This window comes from Tachypleus tridentatus, chromosome 10, assembly GCF_004210375.1.
Source record: "Tachypleus tridentatus isolate NWPU-2018 chromosome 10, ASM421037v1, whole genome shotgun sequence".
Classification (NCBI taxonomy): Eukaryota; Metazoa; Arthropoda; class Merostomata; order Xiphosura; family Limulidae; genus Tachypleus; species Tachypleus tridentatus.
The window spans coordinates 135,123,683-135,151,265 of record NC_134834.1 but is presented as its reverse complement, the minus strand read 5'-3'; the positions used below and the strand labels follow the sequence as shown (position 1 = coordinate 135,151,265).

General features: G+C 33.3%; 1 protein-coding gene across 4 annotated transcripts; it reads left to right on the top strand.

Moving 5' to 3' along the window:
• Positions 1-27,460, top strand: LOC143230382 (uncharacterized). 4 transcript variants are annotated; one of them, XM_076463877.1, is made up of 5 exons: positions 1-149; positions 23,929-24,013; positions 25,381-25,491; positions 25,733-25,791; positions 27,113-27,460. In XM_076463877.1, exons 3-5 carry the CDS (start codon positions 25,426-25,428, stop codon positions 27,159-27,161), a joined length of 174 nt encoding a protein of 57 aa, XP_076319992.1. In that variant the 5' UTR covers positions 1-149; positions 23,929-24,013; positions 25,381-25,425; the 3' UTR covers positions 27,162-27,460. The 4 variants fall into 4 exon arrangements, 1 of the variants encoding a protein (XP_076319992.1); XR_013016423.1 differs by lacking the exon at positions 1-149 and adding an exon at positions 12,790-14,422; XR_013016424.1 differs by lacking the exon at positions 25,381-25,491 and having other exon boundaries at positions 3-149.
• The last annotated feature ends 123 nt before the right edge of the window (positions 27,461-27,583 follow it).

The following is a 27,583-nucleotide window of genomic DNA, read 5'->3' as shown; positions in this document are numbered from 1 at the left end:
ATTATTTAATTATTAGTGTAAAAGATTATTCTCACTGGACTCAGCAGATAGCCCTATGTAGCTTTGCTATAAAGAAATACACACAAACACACAGTGTAAATAAGTAGGCTTAAGTTTCATTGACAGTCAACATAATAAGGAAAGAACAGGTAAGTGCTATATCTCTTGCTCTTCATGTGTTTTATTTATTGTTATAAAAGAAACTAAAATTAAAAATTTAATAGTTTGGATAAGGTCAGGCTAGGTACACTCACAAGTAGCTGTTAATGATCATTGTGAGATACACATTTGTTCGGTAAGTTACAACTTGTATGGTACGAGAATTAGTTGGACATGGTTACAAGAGCAGTGAAACCATAAAATTCTGATATGATGATTCACCTCCATGCACATATTAGCTATTTTCGTCTTGAAGTTGTACTTTTTGTCTCTGAGACTTGAATGCCACCAGTATTATGAAAGACCCGTCTAAAATTCATGTGGAACATATGAATTTACGCTACTCATGATGATGCATCATGCAGTAAAATTCTCCACCAGTAAGAGTGCAACAAACCTTCTTGCTCCCACTACATTCACAATTGAAATCTTTCTCAACACACCTGCACTTAGACATCTATATATTTGTTAAGACTTCTTGAAGTATTTACTTTATTTCATACTTTCAATCTTCCAGTATGAATTAACAGGCTAATGTTAATTGTTTTTTCTACTGATGTGATACCCAGTTACCAACTATTTGTGATGTTCAAGATGAAAATACAGCAAGAAGAAGTGTAGTTCATTAAGGTTTACTTCTGGTTCTTACTCCTTGTCGACATAGAACATACTGTTTTTAAATTCTTTACAACTTCTTAACATGTAACTCATTGGTATTTATGTTTTGTCAATGCTCATTACCACTTGTTTGTACTCCTAAGAGCATTCATGTTTATATTTCTTCATTGTCTTTACTCAGGCTATTTAAGTGGCATCTGGCTAAATATATACGAATATTTTTCATTTTTGTAGCAATATTATACATCCTTTCTCTCAGTTTTCTTGTTTTGCTACTGCCTAGGCCCTCCAGTGACACAGCAGTAGGTCTGTGGAGTTACAATGCAAACAAACAAACCTACTGCTTAGATCTCACTACCTGAACAATTAGTGTGTACATATGTGTGTGTAGAGGGAATTAAACTAAACATTCTTGCTGTACTTTTACTGCACTTCTCATTTTTACCTCATCTTCTCCTGGTGGTAATTAAAATAATTACCCAAAATAAATATGCAGGATTGTATTGCATGTTTTTGTTTTTGATTGTTTGGTTTGTTTTGAATTTCATACAAAGCTACACTAGGGCTATCTGCTACTAGCAGTATAAGACTAGAGGGAAGGCAACTAGTCATCACCAGCCACCGTCAACTCCGGGACAACTATTTTACAAACGAAGAGTTGGGTTGACTGTCACATTATAACACCCCTATGGCTGAAAGGGCGAGCATGTTTAATGCAATGGGGATTCAAACCTGCAACCCTTGGAATATAAGTCAAGTGCCTTAACCACCTGACCATGCTGGGTCTTTTGTTATCGAATTACTCAAAATAGTTCGATGAATTATGATCATGTTCTGCAGTGAAACTTCCCGTCACTACAGAAAGAAGTTAACATATTTTGGTAAATGCAAGTTTAAATCTACTTTCACAAATTATCTGTAACATTTAATAGAAATTAAACTTTAATATATAAATTCAGCTTATTTATGACAATAATACAGAAAGCTAACAGCAATTTACAAGAACGAATTGCGTAGATTAATATATTGACTTTTGTGCAGATAGGAACTGATACTGTATGAGCAATCTATTTAGCATATATGTCATATTCAGTATTAATGTAATGTCACTGGTATCATTATGGGTAGATGAATATGTCACAATTATTTCCCAAGAAAGATATAAGCATAGAGAGATTGATAAATTATATGGAGCCGAAACCACAACAGTCTGAAAACTAGAGGTTGCAATGCTCTACATGGAAGAAGAAAAACTTGTACAATAGAATGTTAAGAACAATAAAATATCACAAAATGTCAGTCGAGCTAATACGGAGCAACACAAAGAAGGTAAAGTTTCAAAATATAACTTCATGACATGTAAAGCTGCTGCAATGTCTCATCTAGTTGCATCTTCTGGTAGTTAATAATTGGAAGTGGGTGAAAGGTCACAAGTTTCTAGTCACACCTCCATATAAACAGCAGTTTTCATGAGAACGGACATGAAAGATGAGACAATCAAAGCTATTCTATTTGTCCACAAGCCCTTCGACTGCTCCAGTGTAATTTAAATAGATTTTTGTGTAGTTTTCCATATGCATGAAGGCTGAGTTTGGGATAAATTTGTTAACATGTGAGGTCTGAAATCAATTTCAAGCCTTTTATATAAAGTTGTTACATTAGTGGTTAATTATTGGTATTATAGTGAGCACAGTAAATAATAAAGGAAGTAATTTCAAGAGGAAATCATGACCTAATATGTATCATTCTTGCAAGGTGAAAATAACCATAGGTTGCATAAGTGAATAAGGCTCTACAATTTGTTATGACGCACTTTTTTACCAGAAATGTATGAAAGAGTAATAATAATTCTTGTCAAGTCCATTGCTTTGCCTGTAAATATGAATTTTTTATGCACATACTTCATAATATTGCATAGTGTTGAGTACATTATATTAAAACAATTTAGAATATACAACTCAGCAAGCCATTTGATAGTTTCAGCACATATGAAGATTTAATGTAAGGGATGCATCAAAACTACTTTTTAAAATTGCTTCGTGGTGCATAAGTAGTTTAATTTCATTGAAAATGATCACTTTTGAGAAGAGTATGTAACAACCTTATCCTGCACAGGGTATTCCCACATCAAATCATAAAATTTATTCAGATCAAGGATTTGCAATTTCCAAGGCCAAACTCTAACTTTTACTTTATGGTATTGGACAACACAAAAAACAGGGGGACACAGATGAAATTAGGTAACCAGGACCATCCAGAAAGAGACCTGCAATAAGTTGTGTCTCAACCATGGTAAGAAAATGTGGTGATAAGAATAATCCACAAACACAAAGGTTAGTGGCAAAATCTGTCCACGTGTCCCAGCCACATGTAACATGATACCAAGTGAAGAGACACAAGTCGCATGTTCACAAGTTTATTCCACAATATGTGATTTCAGCACTTTCATACCTGAAGCAGCTGGAAAATTACATGGATATTCATGTTACTCAATATGAGAACACACTAGTAAATTTGCCTATAGAAATTGGGGCTAGGAAGTTCTTGTCCTGATACATCTCATGAATTATGGAAGGCCTAAGAACCATCAAAATAAAAAAATCATCAATAATTTGCTTTTCTTTATGAAATATGTTGTTTTTTATTACACATTAAAATGGGGCTATAATATTGACAGTACTTTAATACCTAGTCTGTGACTCTTCGTATGTTTGAAGTTAAGCACAAAACTCAAAAGAGGCTATGTGTGCTCTGCCTACCACAATTATCAAAACCAGATTTCTAGTGGAATGGTTAGTATGGGACCCTTGAGCCAGAAGTAAACACACACCACCCAAGGACATAAAGGTATAAAGAATGGAACAGTTATTTAATTCAATTTGCATATCTCGTATATATTAACCACCCAATTAATTAATCAACCTTCAATTAATTAGGCATAAGAGTCATTGAACTCTGAAGTCCCACTAGGGCATAATGGCTGGAACAGTTAATTAACCTGATTAATTAGATATTAATTTTAACTTGCTAGAATGAAATGATAGATAATTAGAGGAAGTGATTCAAATCATTGACAATAATTACAGGTTTGCACGAATAAATCATATCTAATTATGTTATGTAGTAACAGCTTCTCATGATGTGATGCCATTTATTAGCAGTAACTCTAGATAATTAGAGTATAAATCATGACATGATCTATAACTAAGGCTATTATGACTTAAGAGTAATACCTGCTATGTAAAACAAATTAATGTAATGCTTTCTGACAGTATTCTCATTTTAAAACCCTTTATTAATCTTTGTATACTAATCAGTTTGATATTTGATCTATGTGAAAAGGCATATCTAGTAAAGATATTTTTACACTAAATTGCCTTGTAAAAAAAAAATATGAACAAACATATCAATAACTTTTTGAGATTCAAATTTTGATAACAGATTTTCTTTGGATATATGTCTATGTCTTTAACAGCCAGATCATATACAATATTCACCACACACTGTCTAATAAGGTCCTCAACCTTCACATTGTAAGTGCATGCTAGATAGTTCTATTTGGTTAATTTTTGTAGTTACGTGAAAGCAGAGTAAAGAAATCAGAATATTCTCCTTTTTTATTTTGACAAAGTAGATACAGGTCCAGTGACTTCCACATTTATAATTTAGATTCATATTATTGATATCCATATAGTTAGGTAGCTGATTGCTGGCAAACACAATTCCCAGCATATTTTGCATACACAAATCTTGTGTGAAAGTAGAGAGTAAATCTGTATAAAATTCACTGCTTTTCACATATCAGTGGTGATGTTTCTAGACTGATCAATTTCTAAAATTGACTAGAAATTTGCAAAGGCAAGGGCGTTTATAGTGTTACATAATGTTTTACTTAATATTGCTTGAAGACATAAATTTTCCTGTTTTACCAAGTTAAAGAGTGGATCAATGGACAGATCCAGTTTAAGACCAAAAACAAATAATGTGTATCCTCATGAGTATTCATCGTGTTTTGTGTCAATTCCTTGATCTTAAAATTGTTTTCCTGTTCATCTAAATAATGCTTTGTAGCTTTATGCATACATATAAGTATCAATATGTGATTTTAAGGACATTTGTGAATCTACTTTCCAAGTTGGATGCTACGAAAATGATATTGTAATGTATGAAATTATCAGGGATTTCTTCTGAGATCCAGTATAGCATATTATCCATATGTCTTATAACAAGATGAGTATGTATCTGACCTAAAATGCATTATTAACAGATGCCTGCAAGTTTCCCTAAGGATTTGAAAATGATTTGCACACTATACATTTCAAAGGATAGTTAGCAGTTCGCCTTCTACAACATCTATTTGAGATATATTTCAAGTTTATATAGTGTTTAATTCATTTATGCAAAATTTATGCATGATCAATTTTTTTTTTCATCTTAACAGTTGATACTCTTAACAACAAATACAGAAAACTCTTTCCTAGAATACACTTGTTAAAATTGAAACATTATGTTAATTTACATTTTTGTGTAATGAAACAGAAATCCAAGAACCACAGTATGGTAATGTTTTTGATTGACCTACTAGGTATTTGGAATAAAAATAATTTTATTAACAAAGCTGCTTAAGATTTAAAATTGTGACACACAGAATAGTTGAAAATGTAATTTATTCACCTCGTACTGTAGTGCTGAAACTAGCACTACTTATATAAATTTGAAAATGCTTTGTTATTGTGAAGATTAGAAGCATGATAATATCTATTTCTGAAGGAAAGAACAAATAAGCATTGATATAACTTTCTACAAATGAAAGAGAACAAACATTGACACTGTACTGCCACATAATTTTCAATCAATAACTCTTTGGTTAATAACCCAAAACCTTTTTTTCACTCTGCCAGAACCAATGTTTTGTAATCCTTCATAAGGTCTTTTGGCATCCATAGATTATCATTATTCAACTCCACTTGCAGTGATATGTTGAATTTCTATTTATTTGTAACTTTTTAATGTTTTCCAGTTTCTTTGGAGTTTATGTTCTCTACAGTCTCTCATTCTCATATTTCTGTTGTTTTTTTAATTGTGGCTCGTTCTTTTCTTATCAAAATATGTCTGATATTCTTTTGGATTTGGAATAGCTCACGAACAATGCCCTGTTCCTATGGTTGTGTATCGAAGAGATCCCGCTTCTCATGAATTGAGGTTGCTGGAGTATCTTTACCTGCTTGTATTGTTGAGTTTGGAGGCACTTTATCTGCCTCCTAATGCTGCCTGCAGGCTTTACATACTCTATTTCTATGTTCACTATCAAACTAGGTATGTTCAGATTCAGATGTAGAACTTAATGAATCACTGTTACTGTTGATGGAATACTTTAACTGAATTTTACATTCAGAGGACCTATTATGTAGTTGAGTGGGAAGAACTAGATCACACTGATCCCACATAAGTTTGCGTGTTCATGTTGAAGCACAGATCTACACTGTGAGTAACCCTTCCTGTACCCAAGCTGCAGTTTGTAACATTTTAAGCCCCAGGGTTATTACAATTTATTACCAAATTTTAGATAAAATAATTAAACTCCTCGTGCAATCAGCTTTAAAGTTACTTTTGCTTCTTGATATAATTTGTGTATGTTACATTCAGACTTGTTTATTGTAGGCTAGTTTCCTCTGTTCTTTATACTTTAGTATGGTGTACATTTCATGTTGACCTGAAATTTTCAAAACTGAGAACATATAGTAAATGTGTATTTGATTTACATAGGCTTGTATATTAATTTGGGGTATAGACCACGCAAGTAAGCTTTGTAGGTTTGTATTCTTGTTTGGGATATATGCTACATGTGAAATATACATCACTGTTTAGCCATACTGTTCATAAGAGTCAACGTTGGAATTTCAGCTAGATAGAAACAATTTGGGTAAAATATTATGCTCAAGGAAACAATAGTAGTTATTGTGCCTGAGGGATGTCGTATGAGTGGTAGGACACCAGGTTACATAACTGTTATGTGATCTGTAGGTTATACTGGCATCTGAGTGCTACATAATTTACAGAGGATGCCTAGGGGTTATATGATTATTATATCATAGACAAAAAAAAACTGCTTTAGGGAAACGAAGGAATACAAAAGATGATGTAAATTTGCACCAAAGGGCATGTTGCTGAAGGTATTATTAGGGGTCATAATTCTATGCTCCCCAGTTTGAATAGACATAGCCTTTCTGGTCTTGCAATTGTATTTATCTTTAACAGGCATCACTGGATGGTTTATTATTTAATATAAATCATTAGATCATCATACATATGTGTGTGTGAAAGAAGACCACTCACTTTGTGACATCCTTCTATGTCATGTACAATTCTCATGCACCTAAACTGTATAATGACTTTCACAAACGTTTATTATAATAAAACTAATACAACAACATTTAAAATATTAAGTGGTATTAATTTACAAATATACAAAAATAAATGGAAAAAAAAGAAAAACAAATGAAAGGGTGACAAATGTACCATGGGATGCACTTCCTGTTTTGTCAAGTATGGTGCTTCCCTTTTCTCTAACATTATTGAAAATAATATCATTGTCTATTTTCTCTTGCCTCTTATCGTGTACTATTGTCTTAATATTTTGTACTGCATAGTAATTGTTTTTATTTTAAGTTTATGGGTTTTTCTGTAACAATCATCCTTTTTTTTTTTTTCATGGATAGTTCCTTCTCATATGTAGCCATGTCAATTTCTCTTTCAGGAGTAGACTGAAATCTCTGAGATAAAGTGCCTTGCTCAATGTCATAACATATTACGAACAAGTCTTGATATTTCGACTAAAAGTCCAAAGCATTAGACTTTGGAACAAGAAGTTCATAGATAACTATATTTGTTTGTGTTTAAGTGCAAATATACACAATTGGCCATTAGCTGATCTAGATGTTATTTTACCTTTTAGTTTCAGCATTTATTGTTCACCTAAAATTTTCAAACTGACAAAACTCATGTTTTCATTTGAAATAAGAAATTGGTTCCAGAATGCAAATAACCTGTGTTAACCTTGGTTATTTTTATTATGGGTCATTCCCTACTGGTGTCTCATCTGAAGCTTTGTAATGGAAAAATGGTGCTCTAGAGTTGCATTGATGTGTACAGTTTTTTGTGGCAATTCGATATTACAATCCATTGTAAAATTCAATGTTGATTAAAATGTGTCAATATTGTTCTAATAAAATAACACAATGTAGTTTGTAGCAATTAGTGAAACTCTAGAGTAAATAGAAAAAATGTCATAATTGTAGATCTTGCAGAGCTTAAAGACTTTTGACAGTTTATTCCATTTGCTGTGGTTTTCAACTTAATTGCGAATATTAACTTCATCTATTTGATACATTCATGTGTATAGCTGTGGGTAACAATAGCACTGAAATGTGCCCCTTATGTGGCAGTCTAACAAAACAGTACGATAACCAACACTTATTTTGACAGATGTTTTCAGTAATATCACCTTGACATACACACTGAGTGAGAAAGAAAAAGAAGTTATTTTCTTGTAATAACATCAAGCTATAACTTCTATTTGTTAATCAATAGTGTGGTGTATTTGTAATATAGTTTGACTTACTAACATTGAACGTTTTGTACACCCACACATGAAAAGAAAACAATAGTTAGTTAGTTCCAAAAATAACACAACTTCAAGTGGTAAATAGTCGTTTGAAATATCTATTAAAGATTTTGTCTTTCAATATATCAAAATGCGCCGTTGCCATTTTTTACTCTTAATAAATTCATATATGTATAAAGAGATCACATGTTTATACGTGAAATTATATATAAAGGTATACTTTTAAAAATATAGAGTTATCCTCATGTCTACTAACTTTCTTGTTGACACATTTTCCAAAAATGCAGAACTTCCAGTCCTTATCATTCCAGAAATACAGTTTTGACCAGTTAACTGTCTTTCCGCTGTCACATTCAAATTTTTCTGGTAACAGATCAAAACAAGAATATGTATTAGTTCTTGTATCATAATTCTACATTTACAGTTGGAAGGTATCACATCATCCTTAATAGATTGTTCGAGTGATAAACCAACTTCGTTAGAAGCCATAATAATGCGCACTTTGGTTATGAATTACCTAATTTAGTACGAATGAAGTTGAGTTATTCAGTATATCGATATATAATTAAAACGCTCAAACAACGATCAGTGTAATGATATTTTAAAATCTTATAAGTTAATATTTTTGAATTAACGAACAAAAATACTGAAAGTTCATGCTATCGCCAACGAAACAGTAACATTGACGTTTTATATAAATTACTTTGGTGATATATATATGTGGGGAAACTAAATAATAGTATCACCAAACTTTACGATTTATTCGCATAAATACTTTTATAGATAGCCGATTTCTAGTGTTAAGTCTTCAAAGACACCTCTGTTCCACTGGGACAGTTATATATGTGTATTATAAATAGACCAAACTAAGATCATGCGAGATTGTCATTATTGATTTTGATTGACAGGTTGGCTAAAACAGATGGTTCCTAATAGATTTAATATAGGAAGAATTCATGTTTTACCTGTATTGTTCAATTCCCATATAAAGACGCGCCATCGAGGATTATACCTTAGCGTGTTTGCAATAGTTGGATTATTGTTCTTCTCATTCAAATCATATGTAGTTGGTTTTGATAAAGCATTTTTCAGTAATATAGTGTCCTGGATGTCTGTTTTAACGACGACAAACAGACACACCAGAATAACTCTGAAAAAGATGTTGAAGTTGGTAGAAACGTTTGGGATCATGTTAAAGTTTTACTCGCTAGCTTCCGAAATATCTCAAATTGAACTCACTACACAACTCTGTTGCTTAGAGATAATAAGAGAGTACTGTTATGGGTAGACAATATTTATTGCAATAATATGCTATGACACTGCTTTCATATCTAAACAATATTAGTTTACTGATGTTTACCAATTTCAAATGAGCGAGTAAACTTATACTAACTTGTACAGCTATACTAACGTGATATATTGTTCCGTATTATAATTTGAAATAATGGGAAATTTTATTTCAAAAGTTAATTAAATGTTAATGTGTATAAAATTTATGATACTTATGACTCGAAATATGAGGATGATGGATTCGAATCCCTGTCTCAAAGAACTTGCTCTCTCTTTCAGCCGTCGGGGCGTTATAAAATTACGGTTCATCTCACTATTTGTTGATAAAAGAGTAGCTTAAGAGTTGACTGTGGGTGGTGATGACTATTTGCCTTCCTTCTTGTCTTACACTGCTAAATTACAGACGGCTAGCGCAGATAGTCCTCGTGTAGCTTTGCACAAAATTAAAAACAAAGAACCAACCTACCCATTTAATGAAACTAGCTGGATGGAAGTTATGTAAATTCATGATTAATAAAATATTATTCTGGGACATGAAAGTTATTTATAAGTTACATACATACATATATATATTTAAACCGAAAACCCCCATACCAAAGGCAAAACACAAATGTGAAACCGTAAATTTGCTTGTATCTCTTTATGGATCCACAAATCTTCATGCCGAATTTGGTGAAGATCCATCAACAGAGGCGAAGTAGTGGTAAAAATAACGCAAAAACGCTCGTATATCCACACCCTGCGAAGTATTTACATGGACATGCAACAGACAATACTGTTGTATTCTCAAGACGGCCAGTGTAAGTATTAAAACTTTAATTAAAATAAAATTTTAATACCCATACAGCCGTCTTTAGCATTTTTACTTCAAGTGAGTGTCTCGTCATCACGAAACACAGTACTATTATGTTTCTATAGATCAGTGGTTCTTAACCTTGTTGGAGGTACTGAACCACGGAAGTTTCGTACTTGCATTCACTGAACCATTCTTAATTGGAACACGAATGTGTTTTGGCAAAAAATCCGATGTTTTCCTCCGTTTTCAAAGTGCACAACTTTTATTGTCATTTTGGTCTGACAATCAGTGCCTTAACACGTGTAACATCACATACTCTGAGCTTGTCACGTTATTACATATATTTCTCTTTAAAATAACAAAAATATCCCTTTTGCGTTTCTTTTTTGAAGAGTATATTTAACAGGGATTGCAGCTGAAAAAACAAACAATAAAATTTAATGTTGTTTTGCATAATTATAAAAAAATAATACATTTCATGTTACTGTTACATTTTATTTTTAAAAATCTATGTTAAATATGACTGATTAATGCAAAACTCGAACCTTTCTGTAATTATTGCTGATAATTGGTGTCAGGTCATGAGAATATGTGTGTCATAACATACTGTAATGAGATACGGTTAGTTTATGTAAAACTGGATCAACGCTATAATTACTGTCAATAATTGACACCATTTCCTGTAATTATCCATCATTACATACCATGTAAATTAATAACTAAATAATGCTTTTTAAATTAAAGGTTGACTAATTAATTTAATTATTAATGTATACGTAATATGTAAATTTAATTAATCAATATGCAAATATAATTAATCAAGTCAATTAACTGTTCCGTTTCCTTATACCCTAGAGTAGGCTTACGGATTTAATGTCTTTAGTGCCCTCAGAGAGTGCATGTTTACTTCTGATTCCAAAGTCCTATCCTAACTACAAATGAAATATTGAAAATCTTTGAATATTGAGATGATGATTTGAATTTCTAAATTTGATGTTGAAGAATGACGTATTCTGTAGGATCTCAAAAACATAAAGATTGCAATAGATGTTTTAACATCTATATAGTGACATGAGAGAAAAGTACGTAACTGAGGTTTGTTTATTTGAATTTCGCACAAAGCTACACGAGGGATATCAGCGCTCGCCATCCCTTTTTTTTTTTATCATTTCTGCCGTTTATTGTTCACGTATTTCTTATACAATATTATGGGGTTTGTGTGTGCTCGAAAGTAGTAAGTCCCATAAGTTCTATTACTCCCAAGATCTATAACTAAAATGTTTTAAGTTTAAACAGTTAACTCAAATAAGATTCTACTGGTTTAATCTCTGTAAAAAAGTGATACGTATAATAAAAATGATAATACTTTTTATCAAGTATATCTTTACTGGTTTTATTCAGGTCTTTAATGAGAACTATATAGAGCGTTTAAACCATACATACTGCAGCTGACAATGGCTTTCATCCTGTTCCAGAGTTGATATAAATATCCCTTATATACCATAACAATTTATATATTTTAAATGACTAAAGACCGTTTTAACTAAGGTTTAGTATACTGTAAATCTAGTTGTCTTGATAAGTTCTGCTACTAAGCAAAAACATCATATGCAGCACGCAAGGTATGCGTGACTTTTATTTTTACTCAACAAGACTAGAAGTTTTTAAATTTCCTGAAAGTTGTTACGATCAAGTAAAAGGGGAAAATAACTTTGCCTGTGAGGGGCTAATATAGATAACAAGTTCAACGTGAAAATCCTTGATTAGGAGTATTTTGGATTTTGCGAACAAACGTTGGCTACCATCACTTTATATATATTGTCACTATTAGACACAAAATACAGCATTTGTAACGTGAAGTGGAAAAATTCGTCGCAATGACGGAAAGACGGACTAGAAGTTCGAAACTAAGATTAGACTCGCTTCTACCGGAACATTTATTGTAATTTTATTTATCATCAGAGCTATGTTGAAAATTATTAATTGCACAATATCTCGCTCACTGCTATAGTAGTTGTAGTTAAGGTAAGAAAAATATGCAGTGGTTAAATTGGCCTCAACGACGTAAGGTATACCTCTTCCTGACATGCTCGTGCTCTTTTGGTTGAAACAAATATACGAGGGCTGTTCAAAAAATACGCGGACTGTTTGAATTGCGCGGCTCCAGTTGGTTCCAGGGGAATCCACTTGGTGTCGCTAGGTTTGCACAGATCAGCTGATTACGACGCCATTTCCCGATTGCAGATATATTCATTTGTGTATTAGCTACGCGGTTTTAAGTGAAGTGCGATTTTTTCGTTTGGCGGATTTCAGAATGAATGACCTGAAGGAGAAACGACTTGCTGTGAAATTTTGTGTTAAACTTGGAAAATATGCGACTGAAACTTTTGCTATGCTTAACACGGCTTACGGTGATGTTGCTATGAAGCGTACGGCATGTTTCAAGTGGCATGAACGTTTTAAGGATAGTCGACAGTTCATTGAAGATGATGAGCGTCCTGGACGTCCTTCCACGTCAACTGACGACCCACACGTCGACAAAATCAACACCTTGGTGCGGCCAAATCGACGCCTGACTGTCAGGGAGCTTGCTGAAGAGTGTGGGATATCAGTTGGATCTTGTTACGAGATTTTGACCGAAAAATTGAAGATGCACCGCGTTACTGCGAAATTTGTGCCTCAGAACTCGTGAGTTTTTGGCCAAACACTCGATAACTGTTCTTCCCCACCCCCTACTCACCTGACCTTGCTCCTTGCGATTTTTTCTTGTTCCCCAAACTCAAAAGGCTCTTGAAAGGAAGAAGATTTGAGACGATTCCCGAGATTAAGGCAAATGCGACGAAGGAGCTGGAGGACATTACAAAAGAAGCGTACCAGGACTGTTTCAACAAGTGGAAACACCGTTGGGATACGTGTGTGCGTTGTGGAGGATAGTACTTTGAAGGGGTCCCAGACCTGTAACTTCTAAATAAAGTACATTTTGTTTTATGACGTCAGTCCGCGTATTTTTTGAACAGACCTCATATATCTTTCCGTTCTGTGTTAAGATTTTAATATAAATATACGCACTAAATCGATATACAAATAAATATATGAATATATTAGTTCGCTATACTGATTTATAACCTATTAACTCAAGAATAGGAGCATACTTGATTATAGAAAGAGGTTAGGGCTGGATGCAAGTAATTTTAGTGAGAAAGTTTCATAACAACTTTTGCTGCTGACTGTAGGATGGTAATTTCGAATAACTTAATCTGTTAGATGATCACAGAAACTGAATGGATTTTGATTTGCCGGCGTTTTTCTCCGGAAATAAGTGGACAGTATTTAAAAGCAGGATATTTGTTTTTACGATTTTAATATTTTACTATGTATGTTACTGTCGTACCTGGGAACATTTTAATTTATTTTTAGAGATACTTTCGAAAAATGAATATTTCCACCACCGCCACATTCCGTTTTGATTGACGTTTCTTATTGAAGAAGCTTGTCTTTTTTTATCGGTGAATCAATGTAAAATAAAGAAAAAATCAGTTGTTACACTTCCAAGATATTACTTGTTGTTTTTGACGACTGTTGGATTCATCAGCTATTGTTCCATAAGTAAATGCGTTTCGAAAATAAACACACAATCTGATTGATCTTAACAAATGTTGTAGATTCGTATCATTTCATAGGATGTAAAATGGTGCGTTTCAACCCACAACAACATTTAAATAAACAGTTGTATTATTTAAAATAGAATACAACAAATGCCCTATGGTCAAATTCAGCCAGCAGTGCCTCAGACTTTAGGCTTAAATCATCGGAGTCCTGTCGAAGGTTCTGTAATATAAATAATCGTCTGTATTTTCGTTTTCTAACCTGTGGTGGCATCTCGGTTTCATTCAAAGAGGAGTCTGAAGATTGTCAAGTTTAATATAGGATTTTCGGTATGTATTCTATCATATAATAATATCGACTTGTATTTGTAAAAATTATCAATTAATAACTAGCATTTGTGAAATATTTATTTACATTTAAATGTTCTGTGATCAAAATCAGATAGGTTACATTACTTGGTTATTGTTCTGATTAGTGTTTATTTGTAGTATTAATACTATGACTACTAATGTCTCACAAGTCATTACGCATAGAACAATAAAAGTTTCACTTAGTTCTGGTTTTAGTTTTCTGAAGAGTGAAGAATCCTTTATCCAAAGAATGTTGAAGACTTTTCAATCACATCTTGTAATAGTAGCTGTATAGCCAGACTATATCCTTCATTTACATTAAGATGTTCTTTTAATTTGTGTTCCTAGTTCAAATATCATAGATCCAACATAGACCTATTTACAACAAGTACAGGTGAATTTCTAAACGTGCGATTTTAACACGAGCAGTGTTAAAATTGAAACTTTTATTTTGAAGAAGTTATATATACTTGAAAATTAAATATCACTTTCAGTGAACTGTAATACCAAGTTGTTCACCATTAGCAAAAAATTGTTCAGGATTTTGATTATGAATTTTATATTGGAATCGGCCCTGTAAAGCAGCAAAAATGATTTTTCTAAACATGAGCAATAAAGCTGCAGTAATTGAAATATAAAACTGATAAAATTTGGTTTATGATAACCTGACACAGGTAATGTCTTCCTCTTCTCAAAACTTGTAGATGTAATAAAGGTAATGAGAGTTTGTTTCTTCTTCAGTATTGAACTATATGCTCTGTTGTGAACTGTATGCTCTGTTGTGAACTATATGCTCTGTTGTGAACTATATGCTCTGTTGTGAACTGTATGCTCTGTTGTCTTTAATTCAGAAATGATAAATTTTGTATGTGTCATTTATTTTTGAAGGGTACAAAAATATCTATGTACATTTTCTATAAAGAACTGATTTGAAATGGTCAAGATAGGTGTCACTACGTACATTTTCTATAAAGAACTCATTTGAAATGGTTAGGATAGGTGTAACTATAATTTTTCATGACAACGCAGGAAAATATTAGTTAAGCACATAGCTGATTTCGATTCCATTCATACCTCATCAGTTTGGCAATAAAAAGAAACCAGTCTAAGATGTTCTTACGTTGCACCACTGTGTAACAAGATAAGTGATGGCACAGACTTTATCGTTTTCTGCTCAGGAGTCTTCAAGTGTGGAAATGATAGCATTTCTAAGACCTTACAAGTGAAAGTAAAGAGAAAAGTGACTGTATTACGTCAGTCACTATTCAATAAATAGCCACAATGATCAATGAGAATTTTTGAGAGTGGGAAAATATGACTAGAGAGTTCTGTTGGTGTTTATTATTGAGGATATTTGTTTGTTTTTTAATGATTTGGATGGAGTTTTGTGCACTAACATGTTTAAATTTATCGGGAAAAACCTGAATTTTTTAAATGTGTTTTCATTCATCCAGTAAAACCAGCATTCTTAAAGCATAATGTTGAAAACAAGTTTTTACATAGAGTAGTATAAAATTATTGAACTCAGTTATGGAAATTTGTGACAGCCTCATTAGTGTTGTGAAAAATAAGATACATTTTGATTTAAGAATCTGTTGCTGATGAAATATTTAACTGTAGTGAGAAGCATAGGGTCCCTGGTTCTGCTTTTAGGAATTTTTAATTCAAAAAAATAAATTTATTTTAAATATGTAGCAGTTAAGCCAATTATTACTTGAAGTACTGCATCAAATAATATTGAGAGAGACTTCATTCTGGAGTTCAAAAATGTTAGGTTACTAGATGATTTTATGACCTTTTGTATTTTAGCAGTAGTATAATGTTGGAAATACAAAGTTGAATGACTGTAGATTTAATTAGTTTAAGATTTGGAAGTCTAGCTGGAGTCTCTTTTTTCACAAAATTATATTTGGTTTAGAGTTGTAACTGTTGGATATATATATATATATATATATATATATATATCTTATTTTAAGTTAGTTGAAACTGAGAAGGAGAATTTTATTTTTTGGATGGTTGGTTTGATGATTGAAGTAGCTGACGATAACCGAAGAAGGGCGAAACGTTGTTCGCTCCTCTACATAAACATTTTCTCAACCCAAACTAGCCGTTTTAACGTATATATTTTTCTTTACAAGTGTGTTTTCTCGTCATCACTGATTTCTACCACATAGTTTTCTCACATATTTTATAAAGATGAATAAAATAAACATGTTTTTGCCCATTTCGTAAATATGTATCTCTGTTCCAATGGAGTTCAAAGTCAGAAATCCTAAACAGAAATTATCCTATAGTTATATTTTTTCCTATGAATCTTAGTGCCTTACAATATAACGTTTATGCCTATGTACTGTGAATCCCACGGCTCATAACTCGCGTCCCGTTTCTGCAAAATCGCGTTTTACGCTTAGGCCGTAGGTGTACTATTCAATTAGAGAAGAGTAGCCCAAATGTTGACTGTGCGTGTTGTTGACTGCATAGTTGCCTTCTCTTTAGTTTTGCAGTTCAAAATCAATGATGGCTATGTTTAGATAGAAATTATGTGGCTTTGAGATGGAATCCTAACACTACCAAAAAGTAGTACACTGCGTTGAAATTTTATCTGATGCTACGCGGAAGTACGTCATCAATATGACTTTTATAACTTCCGGTGATTACCGAGCATGAAATAGAACTCACCAAAGACGCACGATCTAGGGTTTCTGGGTTGATCTAAGTATACTACAAGTGAAGATTAATAAAAAAAAATAATAATATTGTGAAATAAAACCAAACACTGACGTTCGAGTTATTTATGCAACCCTGATGACGTATTTCCGTATAACAGAGAGACAGGCCTTAATCGACTTTATTTGCAAGTGCATCAATAGCTTCATTTAATCTCACGTACTGCCGTAAGTCATGTTTTTCTGATATAAGATATTTTAACACATGACATACCTCAGTAGGTGATATAAACGACTCGACATGTCTAGGTGGTTATGGAGCTTGACTCGTAATCTGAGACTTGAGGGTTCGAATCTCCGTCACACCAAGCATGTTTGTCTTTTCAGTCGTGGGAGCACTATAAAGTGATGGTCAATCCCACTATTCGTTGGTAAAAGAGTAGCCCAAGAGTTGGCTGTATGTGGTGACGATTAGCTGCTTTCCTTCTGGTCTTACTCTTCTAAATTAGGGACGGTCAGCGCAGATAGCCTTCGTATAGATTTGGGCAAAATTCCAAAACAGAATAAACTTGGTATAAGTACAATATCCATTTCTACAAAAAAAATAATCTTAATTGCCAACAAGGATGTGATTGAGAAGCGAATAGATCACATAAACAGGCATTTCTTGTTCTAATTGGAATTTTCGTTTGTAGTTCGTGATAATAAGAGAAGAAATGTTGTTTAATGAGGTTGATAATGACTGATATAATTATAATCATCTTTCAATAGAAGTATGGATGTTTCCTAAAGCTCCGTCCTTTTTTTTCCCCCACCCGTGGGGTAGCGATAAGTCTTTAAATTAACAGCTCTAAAATTCGGAATTCGATTATTTACGGTGGACACAGCAGAGAAAAAAGTTGACTTTCCTTGCTTTTTTTATAAATTAATCCACCAGGCGAACATTTAAAAACTAAATTCTCTTATTGTATTTTGTAAATTAGTCGTGTATGTCTAATATACAATCTGGCCAACTCTGCTCTTTTACTGATTTAAAATGTTATTTTGGTTTTTCTGCTATCAACCTAAACAACGTCACTCCATTCTGAGGTAAAACACTTATCACTGACATTCAGGTTGTTACCATAACAAATTTCACTAGTTCTTAATACTAGCCATTTGTTATCAGGGCAGAACTTTGTCAAATTTTACTTTTTTACTTCTTTTTAACACCTATCATTGATATTTAAGTTAAACCTACCCAACATAAACTCTACCTGTTGTTAACACTTATCATTGCTATTTGAATTACAAGCCTACCCAACATGACTTCTTTTTCTGTTTTTAACACTTATCAACACGTTTACACACATACTGATTAGTCTCCTTACATTTGATAGTATTATGAAGTTCTGTCTGAGTGTATACGCATTTTACTGATTAGTCTCCTCAGATTTGATGGTATAATGAAGTTCTATGTCAAATTTCACTTTCTTATTTCTTTTTAACACCTCTCATTGACATTTAAGTTAAACTTACCCAACATAAACTCTACCTGTTGTTAACACTTATCATTGTTATTTGAATTACAAACCTACCCAACATGACTTTTCTGCCTGTTTTTAGCACTTACCATTGGTATTTAAGTTACAAACCTTCCTAACATGACTTATTTACTTGTTCTTAACAGTTATCATTGCCATTGGGATTACAAACCTTTCCAACATGACTTCTTTATTTGTTCTTAGCATTGAGATTATAAACATGCCTAACATGACTTATTTACTTGTTTTTAACACTTATCATTGCTATATAAATTACGATCCTACCCAACATGAATTCTTTGTCTGTTTTTGACACTAATTATTGCTATTTAAATTAGAAACCTACCCAACATGACTTCTTTGCATGTGTTTAACACTTATCTTTGCTATTTAAATTACAAAACCACTCAACATAACTTTTTAACTGTTTTAAACACGTCTTGTATAACTCCAATAAGTGATTCTCATACAATACTTGCCCCAAATGAACAAGAACTTATTTGAGTAGTTACAATTTCTCGAAAAAAGTGAAAAAAGTTGAAATACTTTACGCTTATTCTTTTTAGCCTTTTACTTGACGAAAAATAACATTATACCATACATTGTTTCAAATAACATTATACCATACATTGTTTCAAATAACATTATACCATACATTGTTTCAAATAACATTATACCATACATTGTTTCAAATAACATTATACCATACATTGTTTCAGTATTGGAGCTTATTCAAAAATTAGAATCAACTGTCTTTATTTCTTTCGTGATATTGATAAACTTGTGTGCTGAAGTTCTACTTGCTTTATACATTAATCAATTCTTTGGCGAAACTTGAGAGTTTATTGATAATATTAGAAATAAACGACCTTATAACACCAAAATGTTGACTGTATTTAATTACACACTCAACTTTTCACTTTATATCTTCTTCAGTAGAGTTCATTCAAAGGTAAACCGACACCATGCACGACAGATATTGAATACCGGATGAAGAAGCTTCTCACTGCAGTTATTTCAGCCAAAGGGGGTAACACTACCTATTAGGGGGTAGGGTGTCCTAACTTTTCCTCAGTTAGAATATGCATTTTTGTAGAATTACATGTACAGAAGATCTTGAAAAGCCTTTTCTTCAGTTTTAATTGTTTAGTTATATTCCTATAATCTCTCAGTATTGTTAAAATTGAGATTAAATATCTATATATCCAAAAATGTTACACAAATACAGAGGCTTTCATAGGGTGTGCTAACTTTTTCACATGACTGTGCAGTAAACAGGCGTGTTCCACTAATAACAACTGAAACATACAATACTCAAGTGTGTTCCAGTAGTAACAAGTGAAACATACAGTATAAAGGTTTGTTCCAATAGTAATAACTGAACCATACAGTACTCAAGTGTGTTCCAGTAATAACAATTGAAACATATACTACACGGATGTGTTCCAGAAGTAAGAACTGAAACATATAGTATACAGGCGTGTTCCACTAGTAACAACTGAAATATACAATAGCCAAGTGTGTTTCAGTAGTAACAACTGAAACATGCAATACAAAGGTCTGTTCCAATAGTAATAACTGAAACATGCAGTACGCAGGTGTGTTTCAGTAGTAAAAACTGAAACATACAGTACTCAGTTGTGTTCCGGTAATAATAACTGAAACATACAATACTCAGGTGTGTTCTAGTAGTAACAACTGACACATACAGTACTTAGGTGTATTCCAGCAGTAACATCTGAAACATACAGTATTCAGGTGTATTCCAGTAGTCACAACTGAAACACAAAACATAATACCCTATGGGTCACGTTTTGTCCAGTTAACGTATAGACGTTAAGATAAGCACCATACATATAGAAATATTTTCTTATTTATTTTTTATATAGGATCAAGGGGACCTTACAAAAAAGTTCTTTCGTGACATTAACAGTTGATGTCTAAGATGCTGATGACCAGAACCCAAAGTTCGACCACGTGGTTAGGGCGATCAACTCTGAGGGTTGCGGGTTCGAATCCCCAACACATCGTCCCTAATTTAGCAGTGTAAGACTAGAGGGAATGCAACTAGTCATCACCACCAACCTCCAGCTCTTTGGCTACTTTTTTACCAAAGAATAGTGGTATTGACCGTCACATTATAACACCCTCACGGCTGATTGGGCGAGCATATTTGGCATGACACAAATCATAGGAACTTTGGCAAATATTAACGACGTTTTTATTACGATTAGAAAATTTTATTTTATAAACATCAAGATGTAATTGGTAAAATTCTAAAAATGACTTTTTAGCAAATAGCTAAACTTTGAAATGAAAGCAAAATTTTTATAAGGTCAATTTTTGTCACGAATATTAAGCCACACGATACACATCTTCACATTAGATAAATGTTTCCATTGCAGTTTAGGAAATTCCACAAATTCGAGGATTACAGCATATCTGATTTTTGGACAAAAAAAAAAGAGCTCTCCTTTCTTCGTCAGCGGCCAGCATGGCCAGGTGGTTAGGACGTTTGACTCCTAATCTGAGGGTCGCAGGTTCGAATCCCTGTCACACCGAAACATGCTCGCCTTTTCAGCCGTATAAGCGATATAAGTGACGGTCAATCCCACTATTCGTTGGTAGAAGAATAGCTCAAGGGTTGGTGGTGGATGGTGATGACTAGCTACCCGACCTGGCATGGCCGAGCGCGTTAAGGCGTGCGCTTCGTAATCTGAGGGTCGTAGGTTCGCGCCAAACATGCTCGCCCTCCCAGCCGTGGGGGCGTTATAATGTGATGGTCAATCCCACTTTTCGTTGGTAAAAGAGTAGCCCAAGAGTTGGCGGTGGGTGGTGATGACTAGCTGCCTTCCCTCTAGTCTTACACTGCTAAATTAGGGACGGCTAGCGCAGATAGCCATCATGTCGCTTTGTGCGAAATTCTAAACAATCCAAAATTATACCAAATTTTCGTCAGGATCAGAGCGGAAATGACTGAGATAGGTGTAAGAAAAAGTGGGGTGACGTCAGGACTACTCAAATTATACTACCACGACAATCGTAAATGTTTTTATTTGCTTTTAAATGCACAAATGTGACTAAGTTTCGTTATGCAATCGGAAAATGAGATTGTTATACATAAATATTGTTTCTGTTGTATATGAAGAAAATGGAAGGATTTAGTTTAGAATATTTAACTTAAAACTGAAACTAAAAATATTAACAAAACGAATTATATAAAAACAAGTAGACACTTATCATAAATAAATATAAAATATTATGATGGATTATAGGTAAAAATAAAAATCTTAAACAACAGATAAGAAATGTTTTTCTCTGTCAGACAGGGTGTATTTGTGTGTGTTTTTCTTATAGCAAAGCCACGTCGGAATCGAACTCCCGATTGTAGGTTGTAAATCCATAGACTTACCGCTGAACTAGTGGGGGTGGCCTGTGAGATAGGAAAATAGTTAATGATCAAAGATCGCTGACACCAGGACATAAGTTTGTTACACTGTATTTATTTAAAGTGGTGAACTAGAAAGCTTTTGTTATTTTTCCATCAGCTTTAGTTTTGAAACCTGTTTGAATATCAGTGAGAACCATACGATTAATAGAATGACCGAGTTGGTTAAAGCACTAAGAAATCGGAAAGTCTTTTTTTTCGGTGTTAAGAAAAGATTTATAAGTTATTAAAACATTCTCTTAGGGTCATTTGGATCTGTCCTACATGCATACTGGTGATTATATACTTTACTTTCTATAAGGCACATAATGTTGTGTGGGCAGTTTCTTTTGTAATATTAAAATTTTCGGATCATATTTGTCGAAAAAAGAGTCTATAGCTTTAATGAATGAGTTTTATTACATGGATAGCAACCATTCTGTGGTTGTAGGAACAATGATAGTTTTAAGATAATGGAATCTTAAGGAAATATTTGTCTTAAACAATCGTTCAATTGGAGTAAATTATTTTTTTAAATGGATAAATGAAAAAAAAAGTTCGTTTGTTTTTAATTCCACGTGAAGCTACAACAAGAGGTATCAGCGCCAGCCGCCAAATATTTGGCAGCGAAAGACTAGGATGGTAGGCAGTTAGTTATCACTACCAATTTCCGACTCTTGAACTGCTCTTTTACTAACGAATATTGGGGATGACTGTCATATTATAGCGCCCCCACAGCTAAAAGATGGTCTATGTTTTATAGGAGAGGTATTCGAACCCGCGATTTGCAGAATGCGAGTCAAATGCCCTAACCACCTGACCATGTCAGAAATACAGTTTGAAGTTTTATTGTTACAATGTTCAAGGATTGTATTTTGTTGAGTATTGATGTATATTTCAATTTGTCTCCCAATTTCAGCGTCTTTGTCTGAGTTTTTTTTTTTTTTAAGCGAAGTCACATTGGGCAATTGAACCCCGGATGTTAGCGCTGTAAATTCATTGACTCATTGCTGTCTCACAGAGGGACTTGATATCCTTATAGTGTATATAAAACGTGATTTGTTGTAAATAAATATGTTTTTTTCCTTTCATGATTGTCTCCTTTATATCGCACTCACAGCGAAAATGCTGAAAATATTTTTTGATATCTCAAGGATTTGATGCCAGCTCCAAAATTCAGAGCTCTACAATAGGCCAAGTCTCTTTTAATTTGATACAGAATGCTTAGTATAAGTCGTACATTTCAATTAGTTATAACTTCTAAGGAGCAACAACAAAATCAAGACATTTTGCGAAATTTCAATTTAAGATGGCTATAAACAAATTTTGTGAAGCTAGAAATCTTTACTTCATTTCTTGAAAGCGTATGTGGTCTCCATTTTGCGATCCTTGATATTTGATAAATAATTTTTTAATGGGAAGAATTAGAAAGCTTAAGAAATATTTCGATTGTGAATTCAGATCAACGATTCTTAGAGGAAAGAATTTTTTTCTACTGATTCTATACTTTGTTATTTTTCAGAACTGTTAGGTAATTCAAATGAATAGCATAAGTTAAATAGCAATTTCTTGCTACAGTTTAAAATATTTTAATTGAATTGATTACTTTTTAATCCGAGATTAACCTAATATGGAAATATATTAATATTTGCTTTATTTTTAATTTTATTCATTGCAATTGTTTATCATAGTTGTCACTTTTTAATGCGCCATCTATTATGATTATACATGCACACATATTTGAACAACAGTTTTATTATTATTATTATAAGTTATAGTTTTTATAGTAATATAAGTAAAAGAAAATCAGTGTGTAAACTTAAACGAAACAATTAAAAATGTATTTTATTATACTGAACTTCGATACAGAGGAGAAGCTATCGTCGCCAAGCCTTTAAACTTCGAGACACAACAACAGTTCTATTTTGACATAATGGCTTCTGATGGTCATCAGGTTTGTTTCCTTTATGTCTCTGTTTTTCGTTGCTAGAATTTTACAGAATATATATTTGGCATCATGTAGATGTTAACTTAAACTTGTTTTTGGTAATAAATTTAGTCTATGTTTCTCTAAGTGTTGTGAGCTAAACATTGTAGAAGATTGAACATTGTGACATAGAAATGAATAACGTTTTAACTTCTTAAATATCGGATAATTTCCTTTACTGCCTGACAGAGGGCAGAGCTGTTGTTGTGATTACTTTTTTTTAGCGCTTTGTCAGTACTCTGCCCACCTCGAATATCGCAACCTGATTGTTAGTATTGTAAGTCTATTGACTTACTGCTGAGCCACTGAGGGCGTGGTGGGATGGGTGGATAAAGATACTCAACGGGTTGTCTGCGCTCTGTCCACCAAGAGAGTCGAACCCTAGATTTTAGCATTATAAGTCCATAAACTTACCACTACTCAGGGAAGTACAGATAACAATGAAATGTATAGTTTGTTTCTCTGTTTCAAAAATCCCTGAAATATTTTAGATTAGATTACAATTTCATATGCATTTAGTACGCTGACTAATGTTTGTATTAATTTATGTGTGAGATATGTGTCCTATACCGATAACTTTCTGTATCGGTTTACGTAACCTAAGAGCCCTCTGGTGTCACAGCGGTAAATCGGATTTCGATAACCGTGGCGGGTACTGTACGAATAGCCCACTGTGTAACTTTGTGCTTGACTTGGTAAAAAAAAAAAACCTGAGAGACACACCACCCCTTTTGTGTATTTGCAGATTTTATTTCCAGAGCATTCGTAACTATTGACGATTTTTGTTTTTCGTTTTCTGGGGCCCCCCAGTGACTCAGCGGTATGTCTGCGGACTTGCAACGCTAAAATACGGGTTTCGATACCCGTGATGGGCAGAGCACAGAAAGCCCATTGTGTAGCTTTGTGCTTAATTCAAAAAACAAACAAACAAAACAAACATTTTCTGGAAATAGAATTATGCTAATCAGTAGTTTAGGCATTGAGGCACGCTCAGAAGTTGTGTAACATTTTCTAGTGTAGGATGTTATTTAGGGATGTTTGAAAAAAAATGAAATATTGGATATATTTATATATCCCTTGACAGTATTGCTCGTGTATTACTTAATGTATAAAATTTAGATAACGTAAAGGCTCTTGGGTGTACATGCACTTCAAGGAGGTTTGTTATAGATCATATGATTTGTTTAAGTTACTTTATATAAATCACCACTATTTGTTTATGCATTTTATTTCTAAATATTCATACCGATGTAAAGATTGTAATAAACATAGATGAGACATATCTTTATTTTCATCGTTTGGTATTATTTGACCTATAATATTGCTTTGTCTAGAGTGACATAACCAGTGAAACATTACTGTTATGAAAGTTAACGACAATGACCCAATCTTCGCGGAGCCTAGGTACACATTTGAAATTACGGATCCAGATAGGAAAACTACAAGTAATAAACTTTTATATTACTAACGTGCTGGCCTTTAATCTTTGGTATTTTATATATATCAGAACCTTATCGTTCTACTATGAGGAATCAATGAAATCACAAAGATTTATTATGGATTATGTAAACACTTAAAAGTATTTTGCTAAGTCTGTTCAACCTCATCCGAGATATATACACGTCGTATGTAGTATCCTCTATTGTGATAGAATTATATTTAAAATAACCTATTACTCTGGTACAGATAACCGATCGGGACATTGATGACGTCGTGAAGTTGAGTATAAAGGGACCATTTCCCAAGTAAGTTTTATTTTTTGTCATAAAAGTGGCAATTTCTGGAAAAAAGAAACTATTAAATTTCTTATTACTTCCTCTCTTTTTTTCTTTAGCTTTCCGGATACGTCTCTTTCTTGGTGTAGTAACCAAAGAATGGAGAGAGTGGGTCACTCATAAACATTCCTGGTCGCTCAAAGAATGAAGAGAGGAGCACTCATAAACATTCTTGGTCGCTCAAAGAATGGAGATAGTGGCACTCAAAAACATTCTTGGTCGCTCAAAGAATGAAGAGAGTGACATGACACTCAAAAACATTCCTGGTCGCTCAAAGAATGGAGAGAGGGGCACTCAAAAATATTCTTTGTCGCTCAAAGAATGGAGATAGTGACACTCAAAATATTCCTGTGTCGCTTAAACAATGGAGGGACGGGCACTTGAAAACATTTTTGGTCGCTTAAAGAATGGAGAGAGTGACACTCAGAAACATTCCTGGTCACTCAAATAAGGTAGAGAGTGATACTCAAAACATCGAGTTTTTAACATTTGTTTACAATGAGCTTGTTTTATTCCTCTTCATCTTACTACAGTATTCATTACTGAATCAAAAAATATGTAAATTACTGTCATAATAAGAACATTAGATGTGAAACTGCTTTTCGTAAGTTTTGTCGTATATTTAGTCCAAGAATAAATACAAACTACATGACTGATTAAAGACCTTTAATAATTACATGATACCAGAGTTGCATTAGTCTAACCATTTGTTAGTTATTGTGGCACATCTCGTACAGGGTTGACAAGCAGCCTGTTCATATCGTCCAAATGAGTTTCTCTGGTAATAACTAGGAGTTAAATACAGCTGGACGTTCTTGACCTCTTATGTCCCTTTTCAGTGTTCTGATCAGTGTAAGGTCCTGACCCGGTCACCCTTGATTACAAGGTAACGCAAAGAAAGAATATTGTTTAAAACTGGCAAAGCTTTCCTGTAACTCTTGAGGTTTTTTCACTGATACAAATGTTCCATCAAGGTTTTCCTGTAACTTTTGATGTTTTCTGTTTCTCACTGATAGAAATAATACATCAAGGCTTTCTTGTAACTTTCGAGGTTTGTCACTGATAGAAATGTTCCATCTACGAACTGTAGGTTCGTAGATATATATAGATATGACCAAAATATGCGAAACATATATAATCCTATAAAACATTTATAATCCTATATAAAGACATGTTTAAAATTACAAACTTTTTTTTCTCCATAAAGGATCCATCTGAATGTGGTCACTGCGTTACATTAACTGTATGTATAGAAAAGTATAGAATTAAATTGGATTTTTCTCTTCTCTAGTTTGTTCACCGTGTCCAACGGAGGAGAAATTCGGATTCTTATCTTGTAGTCTTTAAATACCAGTGTATGTCACATGTTTGTTGTTGCTACGGATAACGGAATCCCTTCACGACAAACTAGTGTTCCTGTGATTTTGCGATTTCCTAAAGAGCAAGTGATGGAAAGTAATGGAAAATGTAATCCTTTTGTGTTAATGGTTGTCTTCGGCGTACTGTTGGCATCTCTTTATTGTGATTGTTGGTTTTAGCATTTGTATACTGAGAAGGTGGATGTGTACGAAAATGTGTTGTTGTTTTTTTGTACGATTTTTTTTATAAGTACTCTGTAAATAAAGCTGATTCACTGTTCTCCGTTAGGGTCCAATCCATTATATCACACTATATAGGTTTAAGATATAAAGTGAACTTCTAAAGGTTAATAAATGCTTTCCTTAGTAATGTTTATTTACATAGTTATTGATTCCTTTCCTTT